This window comes from Eubalaena glacialis, chromosome 5 (assembly GCF_028564815.1).
Source record: "Eubalaena glacialis isolate mEubGla1 chromosome 5, mEubGla1.1.hap2.+ XY, whole genome shotgun sequence".
In the NCBI taxonomy this organism is placed as follows: Eukaryota; Metazoa; Chordata; class Mammalia; order Artiodactyla; family Balaenidae; genus Eubalaena; species Eubalaena glacialis.
In genome coordinates, this window is record NC_083720.1 from 33,800,773 (window position 1) to 33,828,121 (window position 27,349).

Below are 27,349 nucleotides of genomic sequence, written 5' to 3' on the forward strand. Positions count from 1 at the left end.
CCAGGGCTCGAGCCCATGTCCCCTGCATTGGCAGGTGGATTCTTAACCACTGCGCCACCAGGGAAGTCCCAAAATGTGTTTTTATAATTATACTCTAATAGAACTTTAAACTTCTTTATTTTAAAGTTTTTCATAAAATAGAGTATTTATATGCTTCTAAGACTCAATGCTTTGCCTCTTACAGAAGAGAGAAAAATTATCTATTTAGTCAAGATGTCCTGTTCTGTTTTGTTTTTTAACCATGGTTCTATTAACTTATTACCTGCAGACATTTTTAAGAAGATAATACATTTAATTACTTCTGCTGAAATTAATATTCATAATCATTTTTGGCACTATCAAATTGTCCCCAGCAAATTTACCATCGAGTTGATAAAGTACCAACACATAGGAACTTTAAAAAATAATATACTGATTAAACAACTCAAGGTTGGCCCCCTAAGATTATCTATGATTATTAAAATTACTCTTAGAACCTTAGAGTGCCAGTTGGATTGAAGAAAATGGAGGGATTTGAAAGGGATAGATTGATTAGAGTTTCAGTGATATTGGAAAACAGGGTTATAACTTGCAAGACAGACATACTTTAAGGTATTGAAGAGAAAAAAAGGCAGGTTCAGGCCGGTGAGGAGAAGCAGCCACTTAGTTATTAAGGGTGGAAACTAATCCTTCATGGAAAATCCAACTATACCTTAATGTCATTTTGCACTTCAGAAAGAAACAACCCAGAAAACTGGCCTATAAAACATTTAAACTGTTGTTTGAAGTCACTGTACTATGTGTGGTGTTCACCAAAACGGCCACTGGAATTTCACCACAACATTCAGCATATTGTTACACTGTTTATAAAACCAAGGCATAGTCACACTTGAACCATTAGAAGATGTGGAAGTCAGAAAGGGAAAGATAGAGGGAAGTACCATATAAACTTGGGAAATAAAACTGGGAAATTTTATCCAATTTTTTGTTTACTTGTATATGTTTATAAATCCTTTGAGGGCAAGGGAAGTATCTTCTTCACTGTAATGTCCCTAACATTTAATGTAGTGTCACACATAGCTAGGATGAATATATAACTAAATAGTGATATTTTTGAGGGTTGAAGGGGCACTAAATGCACCAGACACTGAGTCTACCGTTGGCAGCTGGGACTCTCCCAGGTAAACTAGGATGTATGGTCCCACTACACGTAGACATTCAATAAGTCTTTTAGGGGGAGAAAGGAAGACAGGCATCAAAGTCTGAAGTCCAGTTGTCAAATGGGAATATAATATAAATCTCCTTTCTCATCCAACATTAGCAAAGAGAGAAGGAGAGTATGCAACTTCACTCTAAAGGTTATATATTTGGAAAAACAGTACATTGCATATTTCCAGTTTAATGCACATCTTTGTCATGGATGACTTTAATGATAGGATATTGAAAGACATTAGGAAATACATTGAACATTTTCAAGAATGTCTTGCATCATGTGACTAAGGAGGTATTTCCTGAGACAGAAAATGTTCTACCATTACTAGAAATATTCCAAGATCTATTAAGTAAGCTGCTTGTAGATTTTTTTTTACTAGAGCGGGGTATCTGAGCAAAAAATAAAATGATTCACAAATATAACCCTAAAAATTACCTTTCTCTTTCCTTTCTCTTCTTTTGAAACCCCCTCTTCCCATTTAGACATAAAGGTTGGTGCTTATTCTTGTGGCTTTAGACAGTAAGCCAAATTTTATAGCTGGCAAACTTCATAATGGGAAATAATCTAATTTGGGTTCATTTGCAGTAAAATAACTTTGACTTCTTTTGGGTGCCGTGAGTCTAATGTCACCAAATGATTTAGTTTGTGCACATTTTAGTTGACAAGAGATTTATGACTCTCTGCATATTTATCTATAGTTCCATCTTCAGGATAAACTAGCAGCCTGATGGAAAATTACAAATAGTTACAGAATTGAGAATGCCATTTTTGGTTTGTGAGCAGAGGACACCTTTTGCTTTAAATCTGTTGCCCATTATCCTTCATCTTCTCCTTACCCCTGCTAAGAGAATGAAAGCAGAAAGACTGGTCGAAAAGGAAAAAATAAGGCTATCCATGTGTGGGACTTAATAAAATTTCATCTTTGTATCTCTTTTATGAAAAATTTTTTGAAAACAAATAGATAGCTTATTTATAAACAGCTGCACAGAAATATGATAGTGTCGTATAAAATCCTTACACTGAATTCTTTGAGAATTGTCATTTAAAAGTATATGATAAATTTAAAAAACTATTCTATAGGAGAGGAATAAGAATTTTTAATATGGTGGGATTAGAAGGGAAAAAGACTATTTTCATTTTATATCTCATTGCAAAAAATTAAAAAGTATAAAGTTTCAGTAAAACAGAAATTTATATAAGACATGATTGTGTGCAAAAGTACAACATTAAACCTCACTTGAAGTTTAAGAGGAAATTTCATAAATACCTTGGGTTTTTTTTAAGAATAGCGTTTATCCTTACATAGGTCATCTATCAGTTAGAAAATACTGTTTTGGGGGTTATTATAGCTCTAGATGCAAATCTTCATTATTATAAATCACAATTAGAGTATTTTATGAATATTTTAAAAGAGTCAGCAGTAATATCCATGGGATCTTTTGTTTTATTTTGACTACCAGTCTGTTTTTCTGTAGCTCCTCTTAAATTCTCTCAGGTTGGTTTATAAATCAAAGGATATATGCATTTCAGTTTTTTTTAATTTGCTCTAAGGAACTTTTAAATTCATTTTTGAAATAACTTGAAATTTGACATAGTGCTGATATCATCAGTTCTGTCATATCTCCCCCTTAAAGAAATTTTTCTGAATGTAACAAACCATACTGTATCTTATTCCAGAGCTTATCCTGAGCAACCAAAACTTTTGCCAGCCTTGTAATTTATATTTACATATATGGTATACAATAATATGCAAAATAAGTGTATACACATATTTATGTGTGTATTTTATATATATATATACACATATATATTTGTGTGTATTTATATATGTATGTGTGTGTGTATATATATGTATGCAGTTATAACACACATATAAATCCAACCATAAGTGTTTGGCAGAATACAAGGAAAATGTTTTCATGATGGATTAGGTTTCTTCAATAGATCCTTAATTAGCCATGTAATCCTACATAGTAATTATCTTTTATTAGGCTCAGATAAGAAAGATATTTAATAAACTGGAGCATAGCTGTGGACAATTGCCTGAGGCATGATTTTCTAGTTTAAAATGAAGTGTGCTTTTTAAAGTTAATAACTATATGGTTTCATCAACATAAAGTTGAATGCTTATGATTGTTGATGTTGCATACCTCTGGCTTCTAGGTAAATTAGGACTATAAACATACCATTGCTAATTGGAAGGAGAAAAAAAGAAGTTAAAGAAAAGTTAAACCCAGAAGTTCCCTGGGCCTTAGGATCTGTCCTGGGTCTTCACTTTACTGGAACAAATGCATATATCTGTGTATGTAAACAAATTTGAGGTATAATTATTCTATTTGTGACTGTGTTGTTCCTTATTTAAGTATCTGTTACACTTTCTGAACAATTAATAAATGCAAGACAGACTGAATATCACTAGACAAAATGATTTTGTTGAATTTAATAGGAAAAAATCATTCATCATGTGAATAATTTGTGATTCAGGAAATGAAGTGACAGCTCTGGAGGTAGAAAATAAGCTGTGACATAGCTTTTAATGAAAAGCTTTGTTTGTTTAATAATTAGCCATATTTGAAGTAGTAACAAAACAAAATAAAGTGTGTTCTCTTCATGGAGAAACCAAATCTCATTCAAAATGTAAATAAAACTGTAATTTATGTGGATTTAATGTTTTTATTTGAAGTACTATGTAAAAAAAAAATGATTGTCTTAAACTTTATTGTCATTTCAGAGTATCTGACTGTATTCTCTCAGATGATTGCATTCCATGATCCAGAGCTAAGCAATCATCTCAATGAAATTGGATTTATTCCAGATGTAAGTACTTGTTGCATTAATAGAAATGAGGTAAAAAAATAAAGCAGAAATTGGCAGCACAACAAAGTACTGTTTTTAAAGTTTTGTTGTCCTAAGAAGTCCATGTAGCTAAACAAGTTCCTGCTACTAATTATAGTCTTTTGTTATAAAGTTTGTGTGGTTACCTTCCATATTCTCACTTTAAGTAAAGGGGAAGTATCTTATTTTTCTTGATACAATCAAATTATTTTTAAAAACCCGGTAGGGTGAGTGTTGTATTAAACTGTGATGTTAGCAGTTTTCACTTGGATCTTTTGATATTCAGGCCTGTTTTTGAAAAGTAGGAAATTTGAACTTAGTAACTTCTTAAGTAGCTGCTTCTGTGTTTTGCTTGATACATTACCTTGGAAACTTTGCCAGATTTTGGCTTACTTCATTAGCTTCTTGGGTTCCTTATCAAACCGAAAGTCAGAGTTGACTGTCAAAGGTTAGCCAAGGTGTAGCTTAGCCTATTACTCACATGTAGTATGTGACACGGACTCAAACCTCTTTTAAAAGACAGTTGGAGTACAGTATCATAGGACTTCGTAAAAGAAAACAAAACAAAAAAGAACCTTTTTGAGATAACAATCTCCTTATTCCATCTTAACCTTCTTTGTTTCGTGATCATACCTTTCCTCTTAAGGCTTATATCCAGAAACCCATATGTTGATGGTAAGACTAGGGGTGAAAAATGTTTATATTGACACTATACTAATGCATTTAAAGTGTTAACAGTAACACTTACAGTATAAATACTTGCAGGGTGCTTTGAAGTTTAAAAATACTTTCACAAACATTTCATTTGATTCTCAAGACAAATCTGTAAGGTGTATGAAGCAAGTAATTTCAGCAGTTAATAGATAAGAAATTTAGTGTTTGAGAAGGTAACAAAACTAAATAGTCTCAGAACATAAAACTTTAACTTATGTCATTTGACAGCCGTCTGCCCCTAGTCTGGTTCATCTTCCAGTGGGAGAACAGAGACTAAAACATAGGTGTACTAATTCTAGTTCATTGCTCTGTGTGTTGCGCTGTAATTCTGTGATGTCATCATCAGGCCTAAAGTAGCCATCCTTCATATATACAGTGGTATTTGCTTCTAGGCCTATGGAGAAATACCTTTCATTTGAGTACATGGCTTGCTCAATGAGGGCTCCAAAAAATATATATACATATTATAAAACAAATAAAATAAGATCAAACCCTATAATTATGTATAGAGATAGAAAAATTTGTAAAAAATTAACCAGTATATATATTATCATATTAAGTATTCATTTTTACATAACCCTACCTTTCCTGCTTCACATTATAAATGTGAGATATGACATAAGACAATACTAGATTAAATCTTATGGCTAGAGTTGAAGAAATTATAAAGGAACTGATTGCCGAGTTGGTAATTGTTTTAGGTTTCTGAGCGAAAAAATAGTATGATATAGACTTAAAAAAAAAGGATAATTCTTTTTAAAAAATTCCCTTGAAAGCACCTAATTGTGCTCAGTGACTAAACAGAAAACTACACTGATGGTAGTCAGTTTTAGATTGAGAAGAATCATTTATGTAGAAAAATATGTATGGGATTATAAAGATAGTCTGATAAAATCCTTTTAGACATATTCATGAACATAGATAGTATTAAAAAATCACATATGGAAAAATAACTTATCTTTGCTTAATCAGAAAAATTAAACTCTGAAAGTGTATGGTATATGAGAAGAGACAAGCAAAAAACATTGTTAAAAAATAACGTGGACATATATTAAGTGCTTACTGTGCACTAAGCTTTAAGCACTCCTCTAATCCTCACAAGTTTGCAATCTAATTTAACAATGACTATTAAATATTTATATGTAAAATCAATTTGGGAAAGGCTAATAGCATGATGGAAGTAAAATTCTAGGTAACAATAACATGAAAGGTAAGAGTCAGTGGGATTTCAACTTAAAAGTGTTCTAATGATTTTGTATCATTTGAGGGGAAAGTAAATATGCTCTTTATATTTAGACATCAAGTCAAGTATCCTTTCAGATCTGGGATTTGATTTTACCCTACTCAAAAGCTAATAAATGAGCCTGGTACTGTTTCATGGGTATTGGCAGAAAATCCAAGACTCCTGTGTCAGAGACAAAGGACTTTCTCACTCACAGCACAGCAAGCAGCATGAGCATTAGCATATTTGTCTTGACTTCCCTTGCTTCCAAATCCCATAGAGACGACACAGAGGGTCCAGATGATACCTGCATAATGCAGTGGATTGCGTTATAGGAGAGGGACTCCGAGTTTAGGGAACTTGATTTTTTTTTTTTAAATGGATAGTAAACATATCTTCCCTTTACTCTGGAGAGAGAAAGAAAGAAAGAGAGAGAGAGAGAGAGGCTATCTTTTTCTTCTGAGGCTATAAGAAAACCAGTCGCTGCAAAAAGAGACTATCTCTATTTACCAAGGCTATTTTTATACAAACATCGTTGAAACTATACTGCAGAACAAAGGACAGTTAGTGTCTCTGCTCACAAGAAATGTAGAAGTACAGGAATGCATATTAAAATTTTAATGGTACTCACTAAAAGAATGGAAAGAAAATGTATAACTTTTAAATAGAATGGGGGAGTATGGAACAAAGGAAAGTCATCCACCCCTTTAAAAAACATAGAGAAAACACAGAAACAGGGTAAGCTAAGTAGATTACCTAATAAAGGAAACTTTTAGATATTTTAAAAAATCCATCTATATGCTATTTATAAGAGACAAATGTAAAAATTTAAGGATATTGGTCAAAAAGATTAAAAAAATATGAGGCAAATATTAACCAAAAGAAAACTAATGCAGTGATATTAATATAAACTAGTAAAACAGAAAGCACAAAATAAACCCATCCAGATATGGAATTTGGTATATGACACAAATGGCTCTATAAGTCAATTTGAAAAGATTATTCAATAAATGGCCCTGATGCAATTGGGTAACTATATGGAGAGAGGTGGGAATCAAAGCCAACCTCACACCATACATAAAAATAAGTTCTAGCTTGCCTAGAAGACATACATATGGAATGTCGTATTTATAATTTCCATCTAGGAAGGAATTCTTACAGAAGTTGTAGAAAGTACAAAACATAATATTTAAGAAGAGAGAATTAGAATTGAGGAATGGTAGAAAGGGGCTTTCCATTATATTGGAATCTATAATGTACTATTTTGCTTTAAAAATTTTTCAAAGCATTTGTGACAAAATGTTAGTTAATGTTTGTTAAATCTTAGTGGAGGGTACTTTAGTGTTTGTTAAATGTGCTGCTATATAAGGTGAGTTAATTATTTAATAATTCAATAATTTTGATACAATATCTTTATTCTATTTAGCTTCCCTCTCCATTATGACCCTCTCCTATAATTACTGGGGTATTTTTGTATAACTTCTTGTAAAAGCTTCAATACTAGTAATGCGAAAGTAATATTGATTCATATATATAGTGTTATTAGTTTTATGAGACATTCATAAGTCACATGGGGTGGGAGACAATTCCTTGTGGGTTGAGAATGTCCAGTATGTGGCAAGTACTGAGCATCTCTGGCCCCCAGCCACTGATTGTCTATAATAATCCCCTAATCATTGTGACAATAAAATGCCTACACGTTATTTCTGAAAAATGACTCTACATGTATTTCCAAACATCCTCTAGGGAACACTTCTATCACTATTGAGAGTCCTAGAATTAACAAAAGAGAAGTTAGGGGAAAGAGAATATATCTTAACCTGGAGGAAATTCCCTTTTCTATGACTATTCTTTTGTCACAGAGAAAGGGCAAAAGGAAAGATATTTAACACAGTTAAAATGTTAATAGGAAGATTGTTTTTTATTTTTTGAAAACTTGATTTTTTGTGTGTGTTTTGTTGGCCTGTTTCTCAAGTTTGGAGATAACATTAAAATGTTGAGACTATTTTTAAATTTAATTTTGCAAACAGATATGATGTTTTTAACGTAGAGATTATTGACAATGAATAGTGGTGGGAGAGGTATGATGAAATGGAGAATTTTTCTAACATTTTTCTTATTCTATTAATAATCACATATTTTTAGTTACATGTCATTAGTTTGTATGTGCAGTCTTGCTTTCTTTTTTTTTTTTTCCCGAATTATTGCCTTCAGTGTTCTACCTTTAAGATGATTGCTTATGTTATACAGCAGAAACTAACACACCATTGTAAAGCAATTATACTCCAATAAAGACGTTAAAAAAAAAAAAAAAAAAGATGATTGCTTAAGTGACTTTCTGCACCTCCAACAACAATACAGGCTAGGATTCATCAAGGGCAAATGTGGACACTTTGGTAATGAGATCCCAAACTGAGTTTCCTGCTCAATAACTAATCCTATCAAAGTAAGCCCTCATTAATCTTCCATCATTAAAATGCAGACTCCTATTGCAGGAAAGATTGTGATTTCTGGCTCCTTTCCATTTGCCGTGGGTCACAGAACTCTGAATACTGAGTACTGCTGAAGCTTGAATAGTTAGGAATATTGTGCACTGATGTGATGCTTAGATTATATATATCATGGTAGTTATGCGATTTACATATAAATAGGGTGAGTAATGTGTATTTGGCAAAATTGGGGCCAGAGTGATTTTTATCATTTCTGTCTTGGTGTATGTTCTGCTTCTGAAAACATACCAGGCCTTTGAAATGAGAACAGGAAAGTATGCTTCTTCATACTTAAGGAAACTATTTTTCTGAAATGCTATAAATAGCATTCAACCTGCAAATTATGAAAAGTTGTCCGGTGGCCAGTAAGAGAAATGATAAGGGCTGTATCTCAGTACTATATGTGCCTCTTGAACCTACTGTCTGCTAAAGATAAAGCTAACAAATTCAGTGATAAGCAAGTATGCTGGCAAAACCATTGTCATTTAACTACAGTCTTAATGGATGCTTATACTACTACCGATTTTCTCCCTCCCTAAAAGTTTATCACTGTCATTTTCAAAATTTATATTGAGCTGAGTTTGTACTACCAAAAATGTGAAAGGATTTCTCAGAAATATTTATGTATTTATTTGTTTGTTTTGTTTGTTCATTTGTTCCTTCATTCATTCCTGGCCTTCATGTTGTTATTGTTACATAAAGAAATTTTAGGTTTTAATCTAAAGAGGAGATTAGTGACAAAGAGCTTTTTAGATTTTTATCAAGTGTGGTTACAGGGTAAATTAGGAAGTTGCACCCTGTTTAGAGTCTCCCATAACAAGAGTCCCCACTAACCTGTTCTAATCCATCTGTGGAGTGCCAGGATGTGTCCTTTGTCTGGCTATTGCTGTTTTCCCTGACTTTAGTCCTAACCCCATTCTACTGACCTTGGGTTCTTTAAAGCCCTTGAATACAAAAGGCTTACTGACCTCTCTTGCTTACGATAGAGCTTAATTACCTTTCAGAAAGGACTCATATCTCAGAAGCCAAAGACTTATTAATTCCGTAGGCAATGACAAAGTAATATTTTGGTATCTTCTTGCCAAGAACACATACATACAAGTTAAGTATCCATCAAGTTTCCCTCTTTAGTAAATCCTCACTCTGTTTTCAATCTAATGTATCCTTATACTGGTTGAGACACAAGTAAAAGGAAGTATATGCTTAGTGAAATAAGTCAGACAAAGACAAATACTATATGATACCACTTATATGTGGAATCTAAAGAATAATATAAATGAATCTATATACAGAACAGAAATAGACTCACAGACATAGAAAACAGATTTATGGTTACCAAAGGGGAGAGGGAGCAGGGGAGGGACAAATTAAGGGTATGGGATTAACGGAAACAAACTGCTATACATAAAATAGGTAAGCAACAGAATTTACTGCATAGAACAGGGGATTACACCCAATATCTTGTAATAACCTATAATGGAATGTACTCTACAGAAAACAAAAGAAAACAAACCTGAATCACTGTCCTGTACATCTAAAACTAACACAATGTTGTAAATCATCTATACTTCAATTTTTTTTAAAAAAAAGAAGGATGTATGGTATGATGCAGCAGCTCTCAAAGTTTTTGATCGGTCTTAGGACCCATTCACGTTTTTAAAAATTATCAAGTATCCCAAAGAGTTTTTTTTTTTTTTTTTTTAATTATTTATTTATTTATTTATTTATTTATTTTTGTCTGTGTTGGGTCTTCGTTTCTGTGCAAGGGCTTTCTCCAGTTGCGGCGAGCGGGGGCCACTCTTCATCGCGGTGCGCGGGCCTCTCACTATCGCGGCCTCTCTTGTTTTGGAGGACAGGCTCCAGATGCGCAGGCTCAGTAGTTGTGGCTCACGGGCCTAGTTGCTCCGCGGCACGTGGGATCTTCCCAGACCAGGGCTCGAACCCGTGTCCCCTGCATTGGCAGGCAGACTCTTAACCACTGCGCCACCAGGGAAGCCCCCAAAGAGTTTTTATGTGGGTTTATATCTCTTAGTATTTACTGAGACATTTAAAAAATTATGTATTTATTTATTTAAAAATGACAATAATGAAACCGTTGCATGTTAACAAAATAACATTTTTCTGAAAAATAATTGTTTTCCAAAACAAACAAAAAATAATGGAGGAGTGGTACTGTTTTATATTTTTGCAATTTCTACTTAATAGAGGAAAGTTAGATTCTCATACCTGCTTCTAAATTCAATCCGGTTGCAATACCTTGTTTTAGTTGAAGTACATGAAGAAAATCTGGTGGCCCTACACGGGCATGTTATGGCAAAGGGCCTTTTCAGACAGTGGTAGTTTCTTAAAGCTTCATTGCAATGTACAGTCTAAAACTATATCAATGAACTTTTCAGATTCTTTTATATTCAAGTTCATCAATCTATCTTGCACTTTGAATGGCTCTTTTACCCATACATGATTTTGTAATGTTGTGCATTGGTCATTTAGAAAATACTGGTGTGCTGAATTATGCAGATCTTTCAACTATGACACATTTTATTATACAATATCAAAAAAATCACATTCGTTAATATCACCACTGATCTCATCCAAAAAGTCCTTAAGTATTGAGAAGCTGCCAAGCTAACAGTGGTAGATACAAGTTTTCCAAAATTCTAATCTTCACCTGACAGCTAGAATTGTTTCTTGAAGTGACAGGTTCACTTCATTTTTGAGAAATATCTGCCAAATATCCACACCTGAAAAAAATTATTGTTTTTATGTTATTCTTACAAGTAAAAAATGGCATTTCTTGAAAAAAACACCTACATTCACTCATAGCTGAAATGATTGCCCAAGTGCTTTTTTCTCAAGACGATCTTTTTTTTTTTTTTACACTAAGCAACAGATTTATTTTTTAAACATCTTTATTGGAGTATAATTGCTTTACAATGGTGTGTTAGTTTCTGCTGTATAACAAAGTGAATCAGCTATACATATACATATATCCCCATATCCCCTCCCTCTTGCGTCTCCCTCGCACCCTCCCTATCCCACCCCTCTAGGTGGTCACAAAGCACCGAGCTGATCTCCCTGTGCTATGCTGCTGCTTCCCACTAGCTATCTCTTTTACGTTTAGTAGTGTATGTATGTCCCTGCCACTCTCTCACTTTGTCCCAGCTTACGCTTCCCCCTCCCCGTATCCTCAAGTCCATTCTCTAGTAGGTCTGTGTCTTTATTCCCGTCCTGCCCCTAGGTTCTTCATGACCTTTTTTTTGTTTGTTTTTAAGATTCCATATATATGTGTTAGCATACGGCATTTGTTTTTCTCTTGACTAACTTCACTCTGTATGACAGACTCTAGGTCCATCCACCTCACTACAAATAACTCAATTTCGTTTCTTTTTATGGCTGAGTAATATTCCATTGTATATATGTGCCACATCTTCTTTATCCATTCATCTGTTGATGGACACTTATGTTGCTTCCATGTCCTGGCTATTGTAAATAGAGCTGCAATGAACATTGTGTTACATGACTCTTTTTGAATTATGGTTTTTTCAGGGTATATGCCCAGTAGTGGGATTGATGGATTGTATGGTGGTTCTATTTTTAGTTTTTTAAGGAACCTCCATACTGTTCTCCATAGTGGCTGTATCAATTTACATTCCCACCAATAGTGCAGGAGGGTTCCCTTTTCTCCACACCCTCTCCAGCATTTACTGTTTGTAGATTTTATGATGATGGCCATTCTGACTGGTGTGAGATGATATCTCATTGTAGTTTTGATTTGCATTTCTCTAAGGATGAATGATGTTGAGCATTCTTTCATGTGTTTGTCGGCAATCTGTATATCTTCTTTGGAGTAATGTCTATTTAGGTCTTCTGCCCATTTTTGGATTGGGTTGTTTCTTTTATTGATATTGAGCTGCATGAGCTGCTTGTAAATTTTGGAGATTAATCCTTTGTCAGTTGCTTCATTTGCAAAAATTTTCTCCCATTCCGAGGGATGTCTTTTCGTCTTGTTTATGGTTTCCTTTGCTGTGCAAAAGCTTTTAAGTTTCATTAGGTCCCATTTGAGTTTTTTTTGTTTTTTTTTCCATTTCTCTAGGAGGTGGGTCAAAAAGGATCTTGCTGTGATTTATGTCATAGAGTGTTCTGCCTGTGTTTTCCTCTAAGAGTTTGATAGTGTCTGGCCTTAACATTTAGGTCTTTAATCCATTTTGAGTTTATTTTTGTGTATGGTGTTAGGGAGTGTTCTAATCTTTTACATGTTGCTGTCCAGTTTTCCCAGCACCACTTATTGAAGAGGCTGTCTTTTCTCCACTGTATATTCTTGCCTCCTTTATCAAAGATAAGGTGACCATATGTGCGTCGGTTTATCTCTAGGCTTTCTATCCTGTTCCATTGATCTATATTTCTGTTTTTGTGCCAGTACCATACTGTCTTGATTACTGTAGCTTTGTAGTATAGTCTGAAGTCAGGGAGCCTGATTCCTCCAGCTCCGTTTTTCTTTCTCAAGATTGCTTTGGCTATTCGGGGTCTTTTGTGTTTCCATACAAATTGTGCAATTTCTTGTTCTAGTTCTGTGAAAAATGCCAGTGGTAGTTTGATAAGGATTGCATTGAATCTGTAGATTGCTTTGGGTAGTATAGTCATTTTCACAATGTTGATTCTTCCAATCCAAGAACATGGTATACCTCTCCATCTATTTGTATCATCTTTAATTTCTTTCATCAGTGTCTTATCATTTTCTGCATACAGGTCTTTTGTCTCCTTAGGTAGGTTTATTCTTAGATATTTTATTCTTTTTGTTGCAATGGTAAATGGGAGTGTTTTCCTAATTTCAATTTCAGATTTTTCATCATTAGTGTATAGGAATGCAAGTGATTTCTGTGCATTAATTTTGTATTCTGCCACTTTACCAAATTCATTGATTAGCTCTAGTAGTTTTCTGGTAGCATCTTTAGGATTCTCTATGTATAGTATCATGTCATCTGCAAACAGTGACAGCTTTACTTCTTCTTTTCCGATTTGGATTCCTTTTATTTCTTTTTCTTCTCTGATTGCTGTGGCTCAAACTTCCAAAACTATGTTGAATAATAGTGGTGAGAGTGGGCAACCTTGTCTTGTTCCTGATCTTAGTGGAAATGGTTTCAGTTTTTCACCATTGAGGACGATGTTGACTGTGGGTGTGTCATATATGGCCTTTATTATGTTGAGGAAAGTTCCCTCTATGCCTACTTTCTGGAGGGTTTTTATCATAAATGGGTGTTGAATGTTGTCGAAAGCTTTCTCTGCCTCTATTGAGATGATCATATGGTATTTCTCCTTCAATTTGTTAACATGGTGTATCACATTGATTGATTTGCGTATATTGAAGAATACTTGCATTCCTGAGATAAACCCCACTTGATCATGGTGTATGATCCTTTTAATGTGCTGTTGAATTGTTTGCTAGTATTTTGTTGAGGATTTTTGCATCTGTGTTCATCAGTGATATTGGCCTGTAGTTTTCTTTCTTTGTGGCATCTTTGTCTAGTTTTGGTATCAGGGTGATGGTGGCCTCATAGAATGTGTTTGGGAGTGTTCCTCCCTCTGCTATATTTTGGAAGAGTTTGAGAAGGATAGGTGTTAGCTCTGCTCTAAATGTTTGATAGAATTCACCTGCGAAGCCATCTTGTCCTGGGCTTTTGTTTGTTGGAGGATTTTTAATCACAGTTTCAATTTCAGTGCTTGTGATTGGTCTGTTCATATTTTCTATTTCTTCCTGGTTCAGTCTTGGAAGGTTGTGCATTTCTAAGAATTTGTCCATTTCTTGCAGGTTGTCCATTTTATTGGCATATAGTTGCTTGTAGTAATCTCTCATGATCCTTTGTATTTCTGCAGTGTCAGTTGTTACTTCTCCTTTTTCATTCTAATTCTATTGCTTTGAGTCTTCTCCCTTTTTTGCTTGATGAGTCTGGCTAATGGTTTATCACTTTTGTTTATCTTCTCAAAGAACCAGCTTTTAGTTTTATTAATCTTTGCTATCGTTTCCTTCTTTTCTTTTTCATTTATTACTGATCTGATCTTTATGATATCTTTCCTTCTGCTAACTTTGGGGTTTTTTTGTTCTTCTTTCTCTAATTGCTTTAGGTGTAAGGTTAGGTTGTTTACTTGAGATGTTTCTTGTTTCTTAAGGTAGGATTGTATTGCTATAAACTTCCCTCTTAGAACTGCTTTTGCTGCATCCCATAGGTTTTGGGTCGTCGTGTTTTCATTGTCATTTGTTTCTAGGTATTTTTTGATTCCCTCTTTGATTTCTTCAGTGATCTCTTAGTTATTAAGTAGTGTATTGTTTAGCCTCCATGTGTTTGTATTTTTTACAGATTTTTTCCTGTAATTGATATCTAGTCTCATAGCATTGTGGTCAGAAAAGATGCTTGATACAATTTCAATTTTCTTAAATTTACCAGGGCTTGATTTGTGACCCAAGATATGATGTATCCTGGAGAATGTTCCATGAGCACTTGAGAAGAATGTGTATTCTGTTGTTTTTGGATGGAATGTCCTACAAATATCAATTAAGTCCATCTTGTTTAATGTATCATTTAAAGCTTGTGTTTCCTTATTTATTTTCATCTTGAATGATCTGCCCACTGGTGAAAGTGGGGTGTTAAAGTCCCCTACTATGATTGTGTTACTGTCGATTTCCCCTGTTATGACTGTTAGTATTTGCCTTATGTATTGAGGTGCTCCTATGTTGGGTGCATAAATATTTACAATTTTTATATCTTCTTCTTGGATTCATCCCTTGATCATTATGTAGTGTCCTTCTTTGTCTCTTGTAATACTCTTCGTTTTAAAGTCTATTTTGTCTGATATGAGAATTGCTACTCTAGGTTTCTTTTGATTTCCATTTGCATGGAATATCTTTTTCCATCCCCTCACTTTCAGTCTGTATGTGTCCCTAGGTCAGAGGTGGTCTCTTGTAGATAGCATATACACGGGTCTTGTTTATGTATCCATTCAGCCAGTCTATGTCTTTTGGTTGGAGCATTTAATCTATTTACATTTCAGGTAATTATCAATATGTATGTTCCTATTACCATTTTCTCAATTGTTTTGGGTTTGTTACTGTAGGTCTTTTCCTTCTCTTGTGTTTCCTGCCTAGAGAAGTTCCTTTAGCATTTGTTGTAAAGCTGCTTTGGTGGTGCTGAATTCTCTTAGCCTTTGCTTGTCTGTAAAGGTTTTAATTTCTCCGTCAAATCTGAATGAGATCCTTGCTGGGTAGAGTAGTCTTGGTTGTAGGTTTTTCTCCTTCATCTCTTTAAGTATGTCCTGCCACTCCCTTCTGGCTTGCAGAGTTTCTGCTGAAAGATAAGCTGTTAACCTTATGGGGATTCCCTTGTGTGTTATTTGTTGTTTTTCCCTTGCTGCTTTTAATATTTTTTGTGTTTAATTTTTGAGTTTGATTAATATGTGTCTTGGCGTGTTTCTCCTTGGATTTATCTTGTATGGAATTCTCTGCGCTCCCTGGACTTGATTAACTATTTCCTTTCCCATATTAGGGAAGTTTTCAACTATAATCCCTTCAAATATTTTCTCAGTCCCTTTCTTTTTCTCTTCTTCTTCTGGGACCCCTATAATTCGAATGTTGGTGCGTTTAATGTTGTCCCAGTGGTTTCTGAGACTGTCCTCAATTCTTTTCATTCTTTTTTCTTTATTCTGCTCTGCAGTAGTTATTTCCACTATTTTATCTTCCAGGTCACTTATCCGCTCTTCTGCCTCAGTTATTCTGCTATTGATCCCTTCTAGAGAATTTTTAATTTCATTTATTGTGTTGTTCATCACTGTTTCTTTGCTCTTTAGTTCTTCTAGGTCCTTGTTAAACGTTTCTTGTATTTTTTCCATTCTATTTCCAAGATTTTGGATCATCTTTACTATCATTATTCTGAATTCTTTTTCAGGTAGACTGCCTATTTCCTCTTCATTTGTTAGGTCTGGTATTTCTTGCCTTGCTCCTTCATCTGCTGTGTGTTTCTCTGTCTTCTCATTTTGCTTAACTTACTGTGTTTTTGGTCTCCTTTTCACAGGCTGCAGGTTCGTAGTTCCCGTTTTTTTTTGGTGTCTGTCCCCAGTGGCTAAGGTTGGTTCAGTGGGTTGTGTAGTCTTCCTGGTGGAGGGAACTAGTGCCTGTGTTCTGGTGGATGAGGCTGGATCTTGTCTTTCTGGTGGGCAGGTCCACTTCTGGTGGTATGTTTTGGGGTTCTGTGGCCTTATTATGATTTTAGGCAGCCTCTCTGCTAATGGATGGGGTTGTGTTCCTGTCTTTCTAGTTGTTTGGCATAGGGTGTCCAGCCCTGTACCTTGCTCATCATTGAGTGAAGCTGGGTCTTGATGTTGAGATGGAGATCTCTGGGAGATTTTCGCCGTTTGATATTACGTTGAGCTGGGAGGCCTCTTGTGGACCAGTGTCCTGAACTTGCCTCTCCCACCTCAGAGGCACAGCCCTGACGCCTGGCTGGAGCACCAAGAGCCTGTCATCCACACGGCTCAGCATAAAAGGGAGAAAAAAAAGAAAGAAAGAAAGAAAGAAGATAAAATAAAATAAAGTTATTAAAATAAAAAGTAATTATTAAAAAAAAATTTTTAAGTAATAAAAAAAGGACAGACTGAACCCTAGGACAAATGGTAAAAGCAAAGCTATACAGACAAAATCACACAGAGAAGCATACACATACACACTCAGAAAAAGAGAAAAAGGAAAAAAAATTTATATATTGTTGCTCCCAAAGTCCACCTCCTCAATTGATTCATTGTCTATTCAGGTATTCCACAGATGCAGGTACATCAAGTTGATTGTGGAGATTTAATCCGCTGCTCCTGAGGCTGCTGGGGAAGATTTCCCTTTCTCTTGTTTGTCCGCACAGCTCCCGGGGTTCAGTTTTGGATTTGGCCCCGCCTCTGCATGTAGGTCGCCTGAGGGCATCTGTTTCCACCCAGACAGGATGGGGTTAGAGGAGCAGCTGCTTTGGAGGCTCTGGCTTACTCAGGCCGCGGGTAGGGAGGGGTACGGAGTGCGGGGTGAGCCTGCGGCGGCAGAGGCCGGCATGACGTTGCACCAGCCTGAGGCACCATGCGTTTTCCCGGGGAAGTTGTCCCTGGATCACAGGACCCTGGCAGTGGCGGGCTGCACAGGCTCCCGGGAGGGGCAGTGTGGATAGTGACCTGTGCTTGCACACAGGCTTCTTGGTGGCGGCAGCAGCAGCCTTAGCATCTCATGCCCGTCTCTGGGGTACGCGCTGATAGCCGCGGCTCACGCCCATTTCTGGAGCTCCTTTAAGCGGTGCTCTGAATCCCCTCTCCTCGCACACCAGGAAACAAAGAGGGAAGAAAAAGTCTCTTGCCTCTTCAGCAGCTGCAGACTTTTTCCTGGACTCCCTCCCGGCTAGCTGTGGCACAACAGTCCCTTCAGGCTGTGTTCACGCAGCCAACCCCAGTCCTCTCCCTGGGATCCGACCTCCGAAGCCCGAGCTTCAGCTCCCAGCCCCCGCCCGCCCCGGCGGGTGAGCAGACAAGCATCTCGGGCTGGTGAGTGCTGGTCAGCACCGATCCTCTGTGCGGGAATCTCTCCGCTTTGCCCTCCGCACCCCTGTTGCTGCGCTTTCCTCCGTGGCTCTGAAGCTCCCCCCCTCTGCCACCCGCAGTCTCCGCCCCGAAGGGGCTTCCTAGTGTGTGGAAACCTTTCCTCCTTCACAGCTCCCTCCCAGAGGTGTAGGTCCCGTCCCTATTCTTTTGTCTCTGTTGTTTCTTTTTTCTTTTGCCCTACCCAGGTACGTGGGGAGTTTCTTGCCTTTTAGGAGGTCTGAGGTCTTCTGCCAGCGTTCAGTAGGTGTTCTGTAGGAGTTGTTCCACATGTAGATACATTTCTGATGTATTTGTGGGGAGGAAGGTGATCTCCACATCTTACTCTTCCGCCATCTCGAAGCTCCCTCTCAAGACAATCTTTTACTTCAGTGCACAGTGCAAGTACTTTATGCATGCTTCCCATTTTGTCTCATGGAACATTTTAAAAGATATTTAACAAAATTAATAATTTTTACTCCTTCACAAGAATATGACTTCTATACTTTTGTTCCACTACCTTGATTTGTGATGAGGTGCCAGCAGTTTTATTCACCAGTGGTTTTTGCACCATTAGCACAAATGTTAACATAGTAAAAAAGAGCAAAAACATCTCAGTATTGTTATAAAAATAACTTTGAAGTTTGGGGCCCCTGAAGAGTCTTGAAGATCCCCAGAAGTCTGTGACCACAATTTGGGTAAGCACTCAGACATTGGTGTCAAATGGGGCAGGGTTCTCATCCGGACTCTTCAACTTACTAGCTAAACACTTAAGTTAGTTTTTCTTATCCACAGTCCTCTTAATGTTGATTATAATAAATCTTACCTCTTAGGATTATTGTGATGATTAAATGAGATAATACATATAGACCGTTTAACACAGTTCCAGGTACATAGTATTAAGGGGTTAACCATTATCGGTGTTCTTGTTTTACTTATTAGAATCTGTTCATGTTGCACTGTTTCTTTGGTTATGTTAATATGATTTACATTTAGAAAAGCATTATATTACCAGCTATAATGGATATATTATTTTGCTGCATTAGTTAACAAAACACTTTGCTGGAGGAAATATGATACTAACAACAATAAAGACTTTCTTGTTTGTCTGAGTTGGTGAGATTGCTACTTCATTTTAAATTTTAACCTTTTTTATTGCTTGATTTTTAAGGTACTTTTCCATCTCCCAGAAGGTGTTACATAGCACGTCTTATAGATTCAATACAGTCATTAATGTGCCAGGCACTGTGTTCCATACTACTTTGTTTTATCTACAAGAATGCAGTATTTATTGGCTGCTTTATTAAGATAAAGATTAGAAACAGATAGTCTTTTGTTTCTGGGTTACTGGTTCACAAAAATATCAGAATGTCATTTTTTTCTATTTAAAATATTCTAAAGAGTTGCTGTGTAAATCACTGTTATCATATAGATTTATAATTCTCACCTCCTGACTTTTGTCCCCTTGTTGCTGGTTATGAAGGCAGGTTTTGTACTTGCAAATGTTTCCCCAAGATTCTAAGAAGATAGGAGACCAGGAGTACTGTTAAGTAAGGAGAGCTGTTTATTACCGCTTTTGCCTGTATTATGTAGTTTTTTTATTTATGTGAAACCCTTTCCCATTCCACCGAATTTATCCTGGTTTAACGTAAGCCATCATCTTTGTTCATCGTTGAAAAAGCTAACAGTCTTTTGAAAATGAGTAACACAATGGAACAATACAAATGTTTTATGGGACATATTCTTGATTTTCAAGAATTTTCCTTCATATCAAGTCATGTTATTTTATATGTGGTTAAGAAGGCAATAGAGAGTCAGATATAGACAAAATAAAGGATCTTGTAGAATTTGAAAAGTTGAGGGAAAAGATTTTATGTAAGAATTTTTGAAATTTTGTGAACTCAGAGTAGTTGACATGGGATTGAGGAATATTGATTCTGAGAGCCAGCAGGACTGGAAATACTTTAGCCTTCTTCGTCTGTGCCTTGCATTAATTGAGTCTACCTCGACCTGTGAAACATCATGTACAGTTCCCAGTGCTCAGGATTCTGTTCTCTTTACCTTCCACTCCTATCTCCTGGTTCCAAAACGTGTGTAGCTTTTGTTAGATGGCTTCATGAGGTTAACTCAGAATTTTGGGTTGTTGAAATACTTTCCTATTGTAGAAGCTTCTGGGCTGTTATTAAGAATGATAATTGTACTTCCTATGCTGATATCTGATATATGCCACATCATCTGCCAGGTGTTTTAGAGCCATTAACTAATCTTCACAATAATCCTAAAGGTTCAAAGAGATATGTAGCTACCAGATGACAAAACCAGAGTTTCAAAATTTCAAGAAAATATATGATAGTCTACTGCTTTGAAAACCTGCTGTTTTTCAAGCATCCTTTACTTGAATGGCTAGATGTACATTTTTCTAAGGCAGAGAATCATTGCAAGGCATCCATCTAATGGTCAACATGCATTTTACAGAGGTGGCTTACAGTAACTTAAATAGAAAAATGCTTTTGACTTGAGGTAAACAGAAAATATGTTCATAAAAAAAATAGATTAAGAAAGTCAATTAGAAGGGACTCCCTTTTGTATTGTTTTATTATTACTATGTATATTAGAGAGAGAGAACACATAATATGTTTGTAAATAAATCCATTTGACAAAACATTCACCTAGAGTTTATATTATAAGAAATATTTCCTTTTTTAATCTTTTTCATTTTTATACATTTGTAAGTTGTTGAGCCTTAATTTTCTGCTCTTGAAAATCAAGTTAATGAGCCCCTGCCTTTGTTTTTCCTATTGATGTTTCTAACTTTGACATTACCAGACCGTATAGAAAGACTTCATGAAATGGTAAATAACACTATACTTTCTTGATTATTGCTAGGGGGCAGTATTTACTCAGCTGACTCTTTCAGCAGACTAGCACTAGGCTAATTCAAGAACATATAATTTCATGATCTGGAGAAAACAGAATGTATGAATGTATGATTTCTTTTCACTGGGTTTGTTTCCAACTTTAAATCGGGAAGTAGCTAATAATATCTCTAACTTAATAAGACTAATTTTATATATTTTTCATATTTGTAAGAAAACATTTCATTATTTGTTATTTTTTAACTTAAAACCTAAACTACCCTAGTATTCAAAATTATCTTATTTTGCTGTCTTTTTTGTATCAGACTGTATTATGAAGATATATCAATATGCTAAGAAATTATTTAAGATGAAAATATCAGTTAAAATTTTAATAGGGAGAAATAATAGAAGGAATAAATAACAGGCATTACAGTCTCACAGAGTATATTACATATTTATTTACTTGACTTTAGTTGGTAAGCAGTGACTGGTGCTGGTGAGCACCTAGGAGTTGTTATATATTATATTAAAGAAATCTATTCAACTTGAATTATTACTTTTCAAATATTTATTAGAATATGCTTCATTTTGCTTATTTCTAATAACTGTTTTCATAATTGTTGTCAAAGTATAGGTATATAGTTCAACATTTCAAGTTTAATGTTTTTTCCATACTTGCTACTATTTAATATGAAGGATACACACACACACACACACACACACACACACACACACCAAGGAAGATTAACTGATTTTCTCTTTATTTCATATGTATTGAAAACTTCTCAATAAATTGTGTAATCTTGTGACTATTTAATCTTTTAATCTGTCCCTTTCAAATATCTTTATTATATATTTCATTCTTTCAACAAATATTTGAGTGCCTATTAGGTACCAGACATTTTCCTAGGCCCTGGTTACATCAATGGAAAAAAAAAAAGACAGAAATCTCTGCCCTCATTCAACTTATATTTTAGTGGGGGGTAGACGATAAAGATAAATATACTTTGTGGTATGTTAGGTAGTGATAAGTACTGAAGAAAAAACAAAAAACAGCTAAATCAGGGACATGGAGGTTAAGTGCTCAGGTGAAGGAGGGATTGAATATTTCAGTAAGGTAAAGCCTCACAGAAAAGGTGACTTCTGAATAAATGCCTTAATGAATTGAGGAGATAGAAACATGGAGACCTTTGATGACCAAGAGAAGAGCAGTTCTGGTGGTGAGGTGAAGGCTAGAACCTAATTGCCAGGAGACAAGAGATCAGTGTGACTGGAGCACAGGGAACAAGGAGATGAAGGTCAAAGAGGTAATTGAAGGGCCAGATTACACAGTCTTATAGATCAGGGGTCCCCAACCCCCTGGCCGCGGACCTGTCCGATCCCGGCCTGTTGGGAACCGGGCCGCACAGCAGGAGGTGAGCGGCGGGGCAGGCAAGCAAGCAAGCGAAGCTGCATCTGCCACTCCCCATCGCGGCTCACATTACCGCCTGAACCATTCCTCCCCTCCCGCCGCCATCCGTGGAAAAATTGTCTTCCATGAAACCGGTCCCTGGTGCCAAGAGGGTTGGGGACTGCTGTTATAGAGCATAGTTAGGACTTTAGCTTTTATTGTTGGTAGTGGAAAGGCACTGAAAGCTACATGTTCTTATCTAAACATTTTAACAAGATCATTCTGCCTGCTGTGGTAAGAAAAATCCAAGGAGGGGCAAGGATGGAATCTAGAGGACTAGTCATGGGCTATTGTAATAATCTAGGCAAGAGATGATGGTGGCTTGAATCAGGAAATTAGCAGTAGAAGTGGTGAGAAGTTTTCGTATTCTGGATATATTTTGAAGGTAGAGCTGGCAGGACTGCTGGTGACAAATGTACAGTGTGGAAGAAAGAGGAGAAAAGAATGATTCCACAGTTTTTTTTACCTGAGCAATTGGAAGAATAGGATTGCTCTTAACGAAGATTTGGAAGACTATACTTGGAGGCACAGATTTTGGAAACAGTGTCAGGAGCTTAGTTTGGGACATGATATGCATATCTATCAGATATACAAGTGGAAATGTCAAGTAGGCATTTGTACATACCGGTTTGGATTTCAGGAGAGTGGTCTGGGATAGAGCTGTAAATATAAGTCCTCACATCATTTGGAGAAAATAGAAGAGAAAAAAATTCTAAGCACTGAATATAGGGCATGCCAATATTTAAGTCAGGGAGATAAATAGGAACCAACAAAAGAGATGGAGAAGGAGCAGTCAGAAAACTAGATGAATGTGGTTTCTTGGAAGCCAAGTTAAGGTGGGGGGCAGGCGGTTAGAGGAGGTGAGAATAGTAAATTATGTCAAAGCCTGCTGATTGGTAAAGACTGAGAATGAGAATTGACCATTAGATTTAGAAACATGGAGACCTTTGATGACCAAGAGAAGAGCAGTTCTGGTGGTGAGGTGAAGGCTAGAACCTAATTGGAATGGACTGAGAGAATATCTAATGAATAGCTACTGCTCTTAATGAACTGTAAGCTCCTTACAAGCTAGAACTATGCTTTCTTCACTGCTTATCCTATCAGGCATAGAGTGAATTCTCCCTTACTCTACCTTCTGTTCTATTCAGACCTCCAACAAATTCCATGAGGCCCACTCACATTAGGGAGGGCAGTCTGCCTTACGAAGTCTACAGATTTTCATGTTGATCTCATCCAGAAACACCCTTAAAGACACATCCGGAATAATGTTTAACTAAGTGTCTAGGCATCTGTGTCAGTAAAGTTTACACATAAAATTAACCATCACAAGAACCATTGACTTCTGTTGTGATTATTGCTATGGCTGCCTTTAAACCTACCAATTTGTTATTTTTATTCTATTTGTCCTATCAGTTCTTTGTTCTCTTTTTCCTTTTTATCTGCCTTCTTCGGATTTGTTGGATATATTTTTTGTGATTCTATTTTATCTCCTTTGTTGAGACAATAGCTATAACTCTTTGTTGTTTTCTTATTGGTTTCTTTAAGATTTACACAGTGGTCCTCAACCAGGGGCAGCTTTGCCTCCCACGGGATTTTTTGGCAAAGTCTGAGACATTTTTGACAAAACTGAGCAAGTGCTACTGGCATCTAGTAAAGAGGCTGGGTTGCTACAAAAATCTTAAAACGCAAACTACACCTCCCCCTCGAAAGAGTTGTCCAACGCAAAATGTGAATAGTTCTGAGGTTAAGAAATTCTGGTTTATACTATAATTCTTTAGCTTATTATAATCTGCTTTTAAGTAGTATTATACCACTTCACATATAGTATAAATACTTTACAACATATACCTCCATTTCCCCCTCCTGGCATTTGTATTATTGTTGGCCTACCTTTTATTTCTACATATATTATAAGCTCCACATAAATTATTAGTTTTGCTTTAGAGAGTCACTTTTTTTTTTTTTCTTTTATTTTTTTTGGCTGTGCCACGCAGCTTGTGGGATCTTCGTACCCTGGCCAGGGATTGAACCCAGGCCCTTGGCAGTGAAAGCGTGGCGTCCTAATCACTGGACCGCCAGGGAATTCCTGAGAGTCACTTATTTTTAAAGATTTTTTTTTAAATAAAAGTTTTTTATATTTAACTACATTTTTATAATCCTGAGTCTCTTCATTCTTCTGTATAGGTCCAGATTTCCATGTGGTATCATTTTCCTTCTTCCTGAAGGAAGACTTCAGCATTTCTTATAGTGCAGGATTGCTGCTGATGAATTCTTTCAGTTTCTGTTTGTGTGAGAGTCTTTATTTTACCTTTCTCTTTGAAAGATATTTTTGCTGGACATACAATTCTAAGTTGATAGTTTTTTTTTTTTTTATTACTTGAAAAATGTTGCTCCACTGTCATTTTTTGTGCCCTGTTTTTGACAAGAAAACATTCCTCTCACTGATGCTTTTACATAGTGTGCCTTTTTTCTCTGGCTATAGTGTAAGATTTTTTGGGAAATCTGATTATGATGTACCTTGGTATAGTTTTCTTCATGTTTCACGTGTTTCAGGTTCTTGAGATTATTTACTCTATCAGATTATAGTTTTCATCACTTTTGGAAAATGTTCAGCTATTATTTCTTCAAATATTTTTTCTGTCCCCTCTCATCTTCTCTCTGTCTTTTGCAGTCTCCAATAACATATATATTCAGCTGGTTGAAGTTGCTCACTGATGCATAGGACATGTTTTGTTTTTCTTTATTCCCCCTGTCCGTGTTTCATTTTGGGTAGTTTCTATTGCTGTATTTTCAGGCTTACTTATCTTTTCTTCTGCAATGTCTGATCTGCTCTTAGTCCTATTCAGTGTATTTTTTGACTCAAACATTGTATTTTTCATCTCTAGAAAGGTTTTTTTGGTTCTTTTTTATATCTACTATGTCTCTACTTAACGTGTTCAATCATTTGTTAGATTTTTGAACATATGTATACAGATATAAAAAGCATTTTGACATCCTTGCCTGCTATTACAAACATTTATGTTAGTTCTTTGTCCATTTTGATTGAATGATTTTTCTCCTCATTATGATCATTTTTTTTCTGCTACTTTGCACTACTGATTTTTTTACTGAATTTCAGTCATTGTGAATTTTACCTTGTTGGTTATTGGATATCTTTATGTTCTTGTAAATATTCTTGAGCTTTATTTTGAGATGCAGCTAGGTAACATTGAAACAGTTTGATCTTTTCAAGGCTTGCTTTTAATGTTTGTTAGGTGAGACCAGGGCAGCATAATTTGGGAGCATAATTTTGCCCCATTACTAAGGCAATATCCTTTTCAGTACTCTACCTTATGCCTTGTTTATTTCAGGGTTTTTAAAAAAATTCTGGCTAGTGGTAAGATGAACCATGCCTGGCTTTGTGTGAGCCTGGCATGTTTCCCCCCGATCCTTTCAGGTGGTTCCTCCCCACATTGTGTTCTTCCTCATACACATGCTCTCTTCAATATGTGGGTAAAGAGATTGTTAGTTTGTTGCTGAAGTAACTCAGGTAAGATTCCTAATGACAAACAATTGGCTTTGATCAGAAGGGTAGAGCATAATATAATTTATGTTATATCCTTAAAAGAAAGAAAAGTTAAATAATAATGATGGAACTTACATATACAGACTGTATGTTTAAATTTAAATTAGGCTGAAAGATTCAGATTTTATTATATTTTGTTTTCTACAACCAGTACTCTATAGTGAAGTCACATACCTCTGTACTCCTCAGTTTCCCCATTTGTAATGGCTGTGTCAGTGTATATAAGTGATGATCTTGTGGGGAGCAATGGGTTTATTTCATATACAGTACTTAGATTTTAATGTAGTCTATAACTGTACTTATGGTTCTTGACTGGCATTTAATAGCATAGATACTCAATTGTGTATAATGCAAAGAAATATTCAACTCTACTTGTAAATTCACAATTGATAGGTGCTGAAAAACTATTTATTTAAACCCTATAGGTAGTACAAAAATCTTTGTCTAATAGGAGCATGCACTGACATAAAACATAAAAGTAGAGCTTTTTCAGATTTTTCTATAAATTATTATTGGTTTTTGATACTTGTTATTAACAAAGGAGATTTTACTCTACTTTTAGAAATTAAGAATGATTTCTCACTTTCAAAATCTCACAAAATTAATTGGTATGTGTGTATGTGTTTCATTTCTAGAGAGTAAACTTAGGAAAATAAATTTGTCACTCATCTAAAGAACCAAATTATTTCATTCCTAGATCTCATTACTTTTAGTCTCTTATGAAGCTTCCTGTTAATTTAGAAAGTGGTATTAGAAGGCATAAGCTTCATAAAAATTTTTTAATGAGACATTTTGGACATTTTTCAAATATCATCTCATCATGTCTCAAAAAATACTCAGTAAGGGTAACTCAACACTGATGAAGACTCTTCAAATCTTAGGAATATTTTATTCCTAAGAACAAAAGTTCTCCTTTGAAAAGTAGACCTTTGAAATTAGCATGCTAGTATTGTGTTTGCATTAGGCATTGTCTTGAGTGTAGTCTTTGATGAAATGAAAATACTCCGTGGAGTAAGCCTTGGCCAAAGGATCATCTGCAGCATTTGTAATAGATATCATTATTTAATAGAATATTTGTGATAATAATTATAATTATCTAGATTCTCTTTTATTTTTTTAAATTTTTATTGAAGTATAATTGATTTACAATGTTGTGTTAGTTTCTAGTGTATAGCAAAGTGATTCAGTTATACACACATATATAAATATATATATATATATATATATTCTTTTTTAGATTCTTTTCCATTATAGGTTATTACAAGATGTTGAGTATAGTTCCCTGTGCTATACAGTAGGTCCTTGTTGGTTACCTATTTTATATACAGTATTGTGTATATGTTAATCCCAAACTCCTAATTTATCCCCCCTCCTTTCCCCTTTGGTAACTGTAAGTTTGTTTTTTATGTCTGTGAGTCTATTTCTGTTTTATA

At 35.5% G+C, this 27,349-nt stretch overlaps 1 protein-coding gene across 2 annotated transcripts in view; it reads left to right on the plus strand.

Annotated features, from left to right (window-relative positions):
• TBCK (TBC1 domain containing kinase) overlaps positions 1–27,349 on the plus strand; it is a 236,208-nt gene that overhangs the window by 95,838 nt on the left and 113,021 nt on the right. For both annotated transcript variants that reach the window (XM_061191187.1, XM_061191186.1), the window contains exon 20: positions 3,924–4,009. In XM_061191187.1, coding sequence (XP_061047170.1) covers positions 3,924–4,009 — 86 coding nt within the window. The remainder of the gene's footprint in view (positions 1–3,923; positions 4,010–27,349) is intronic.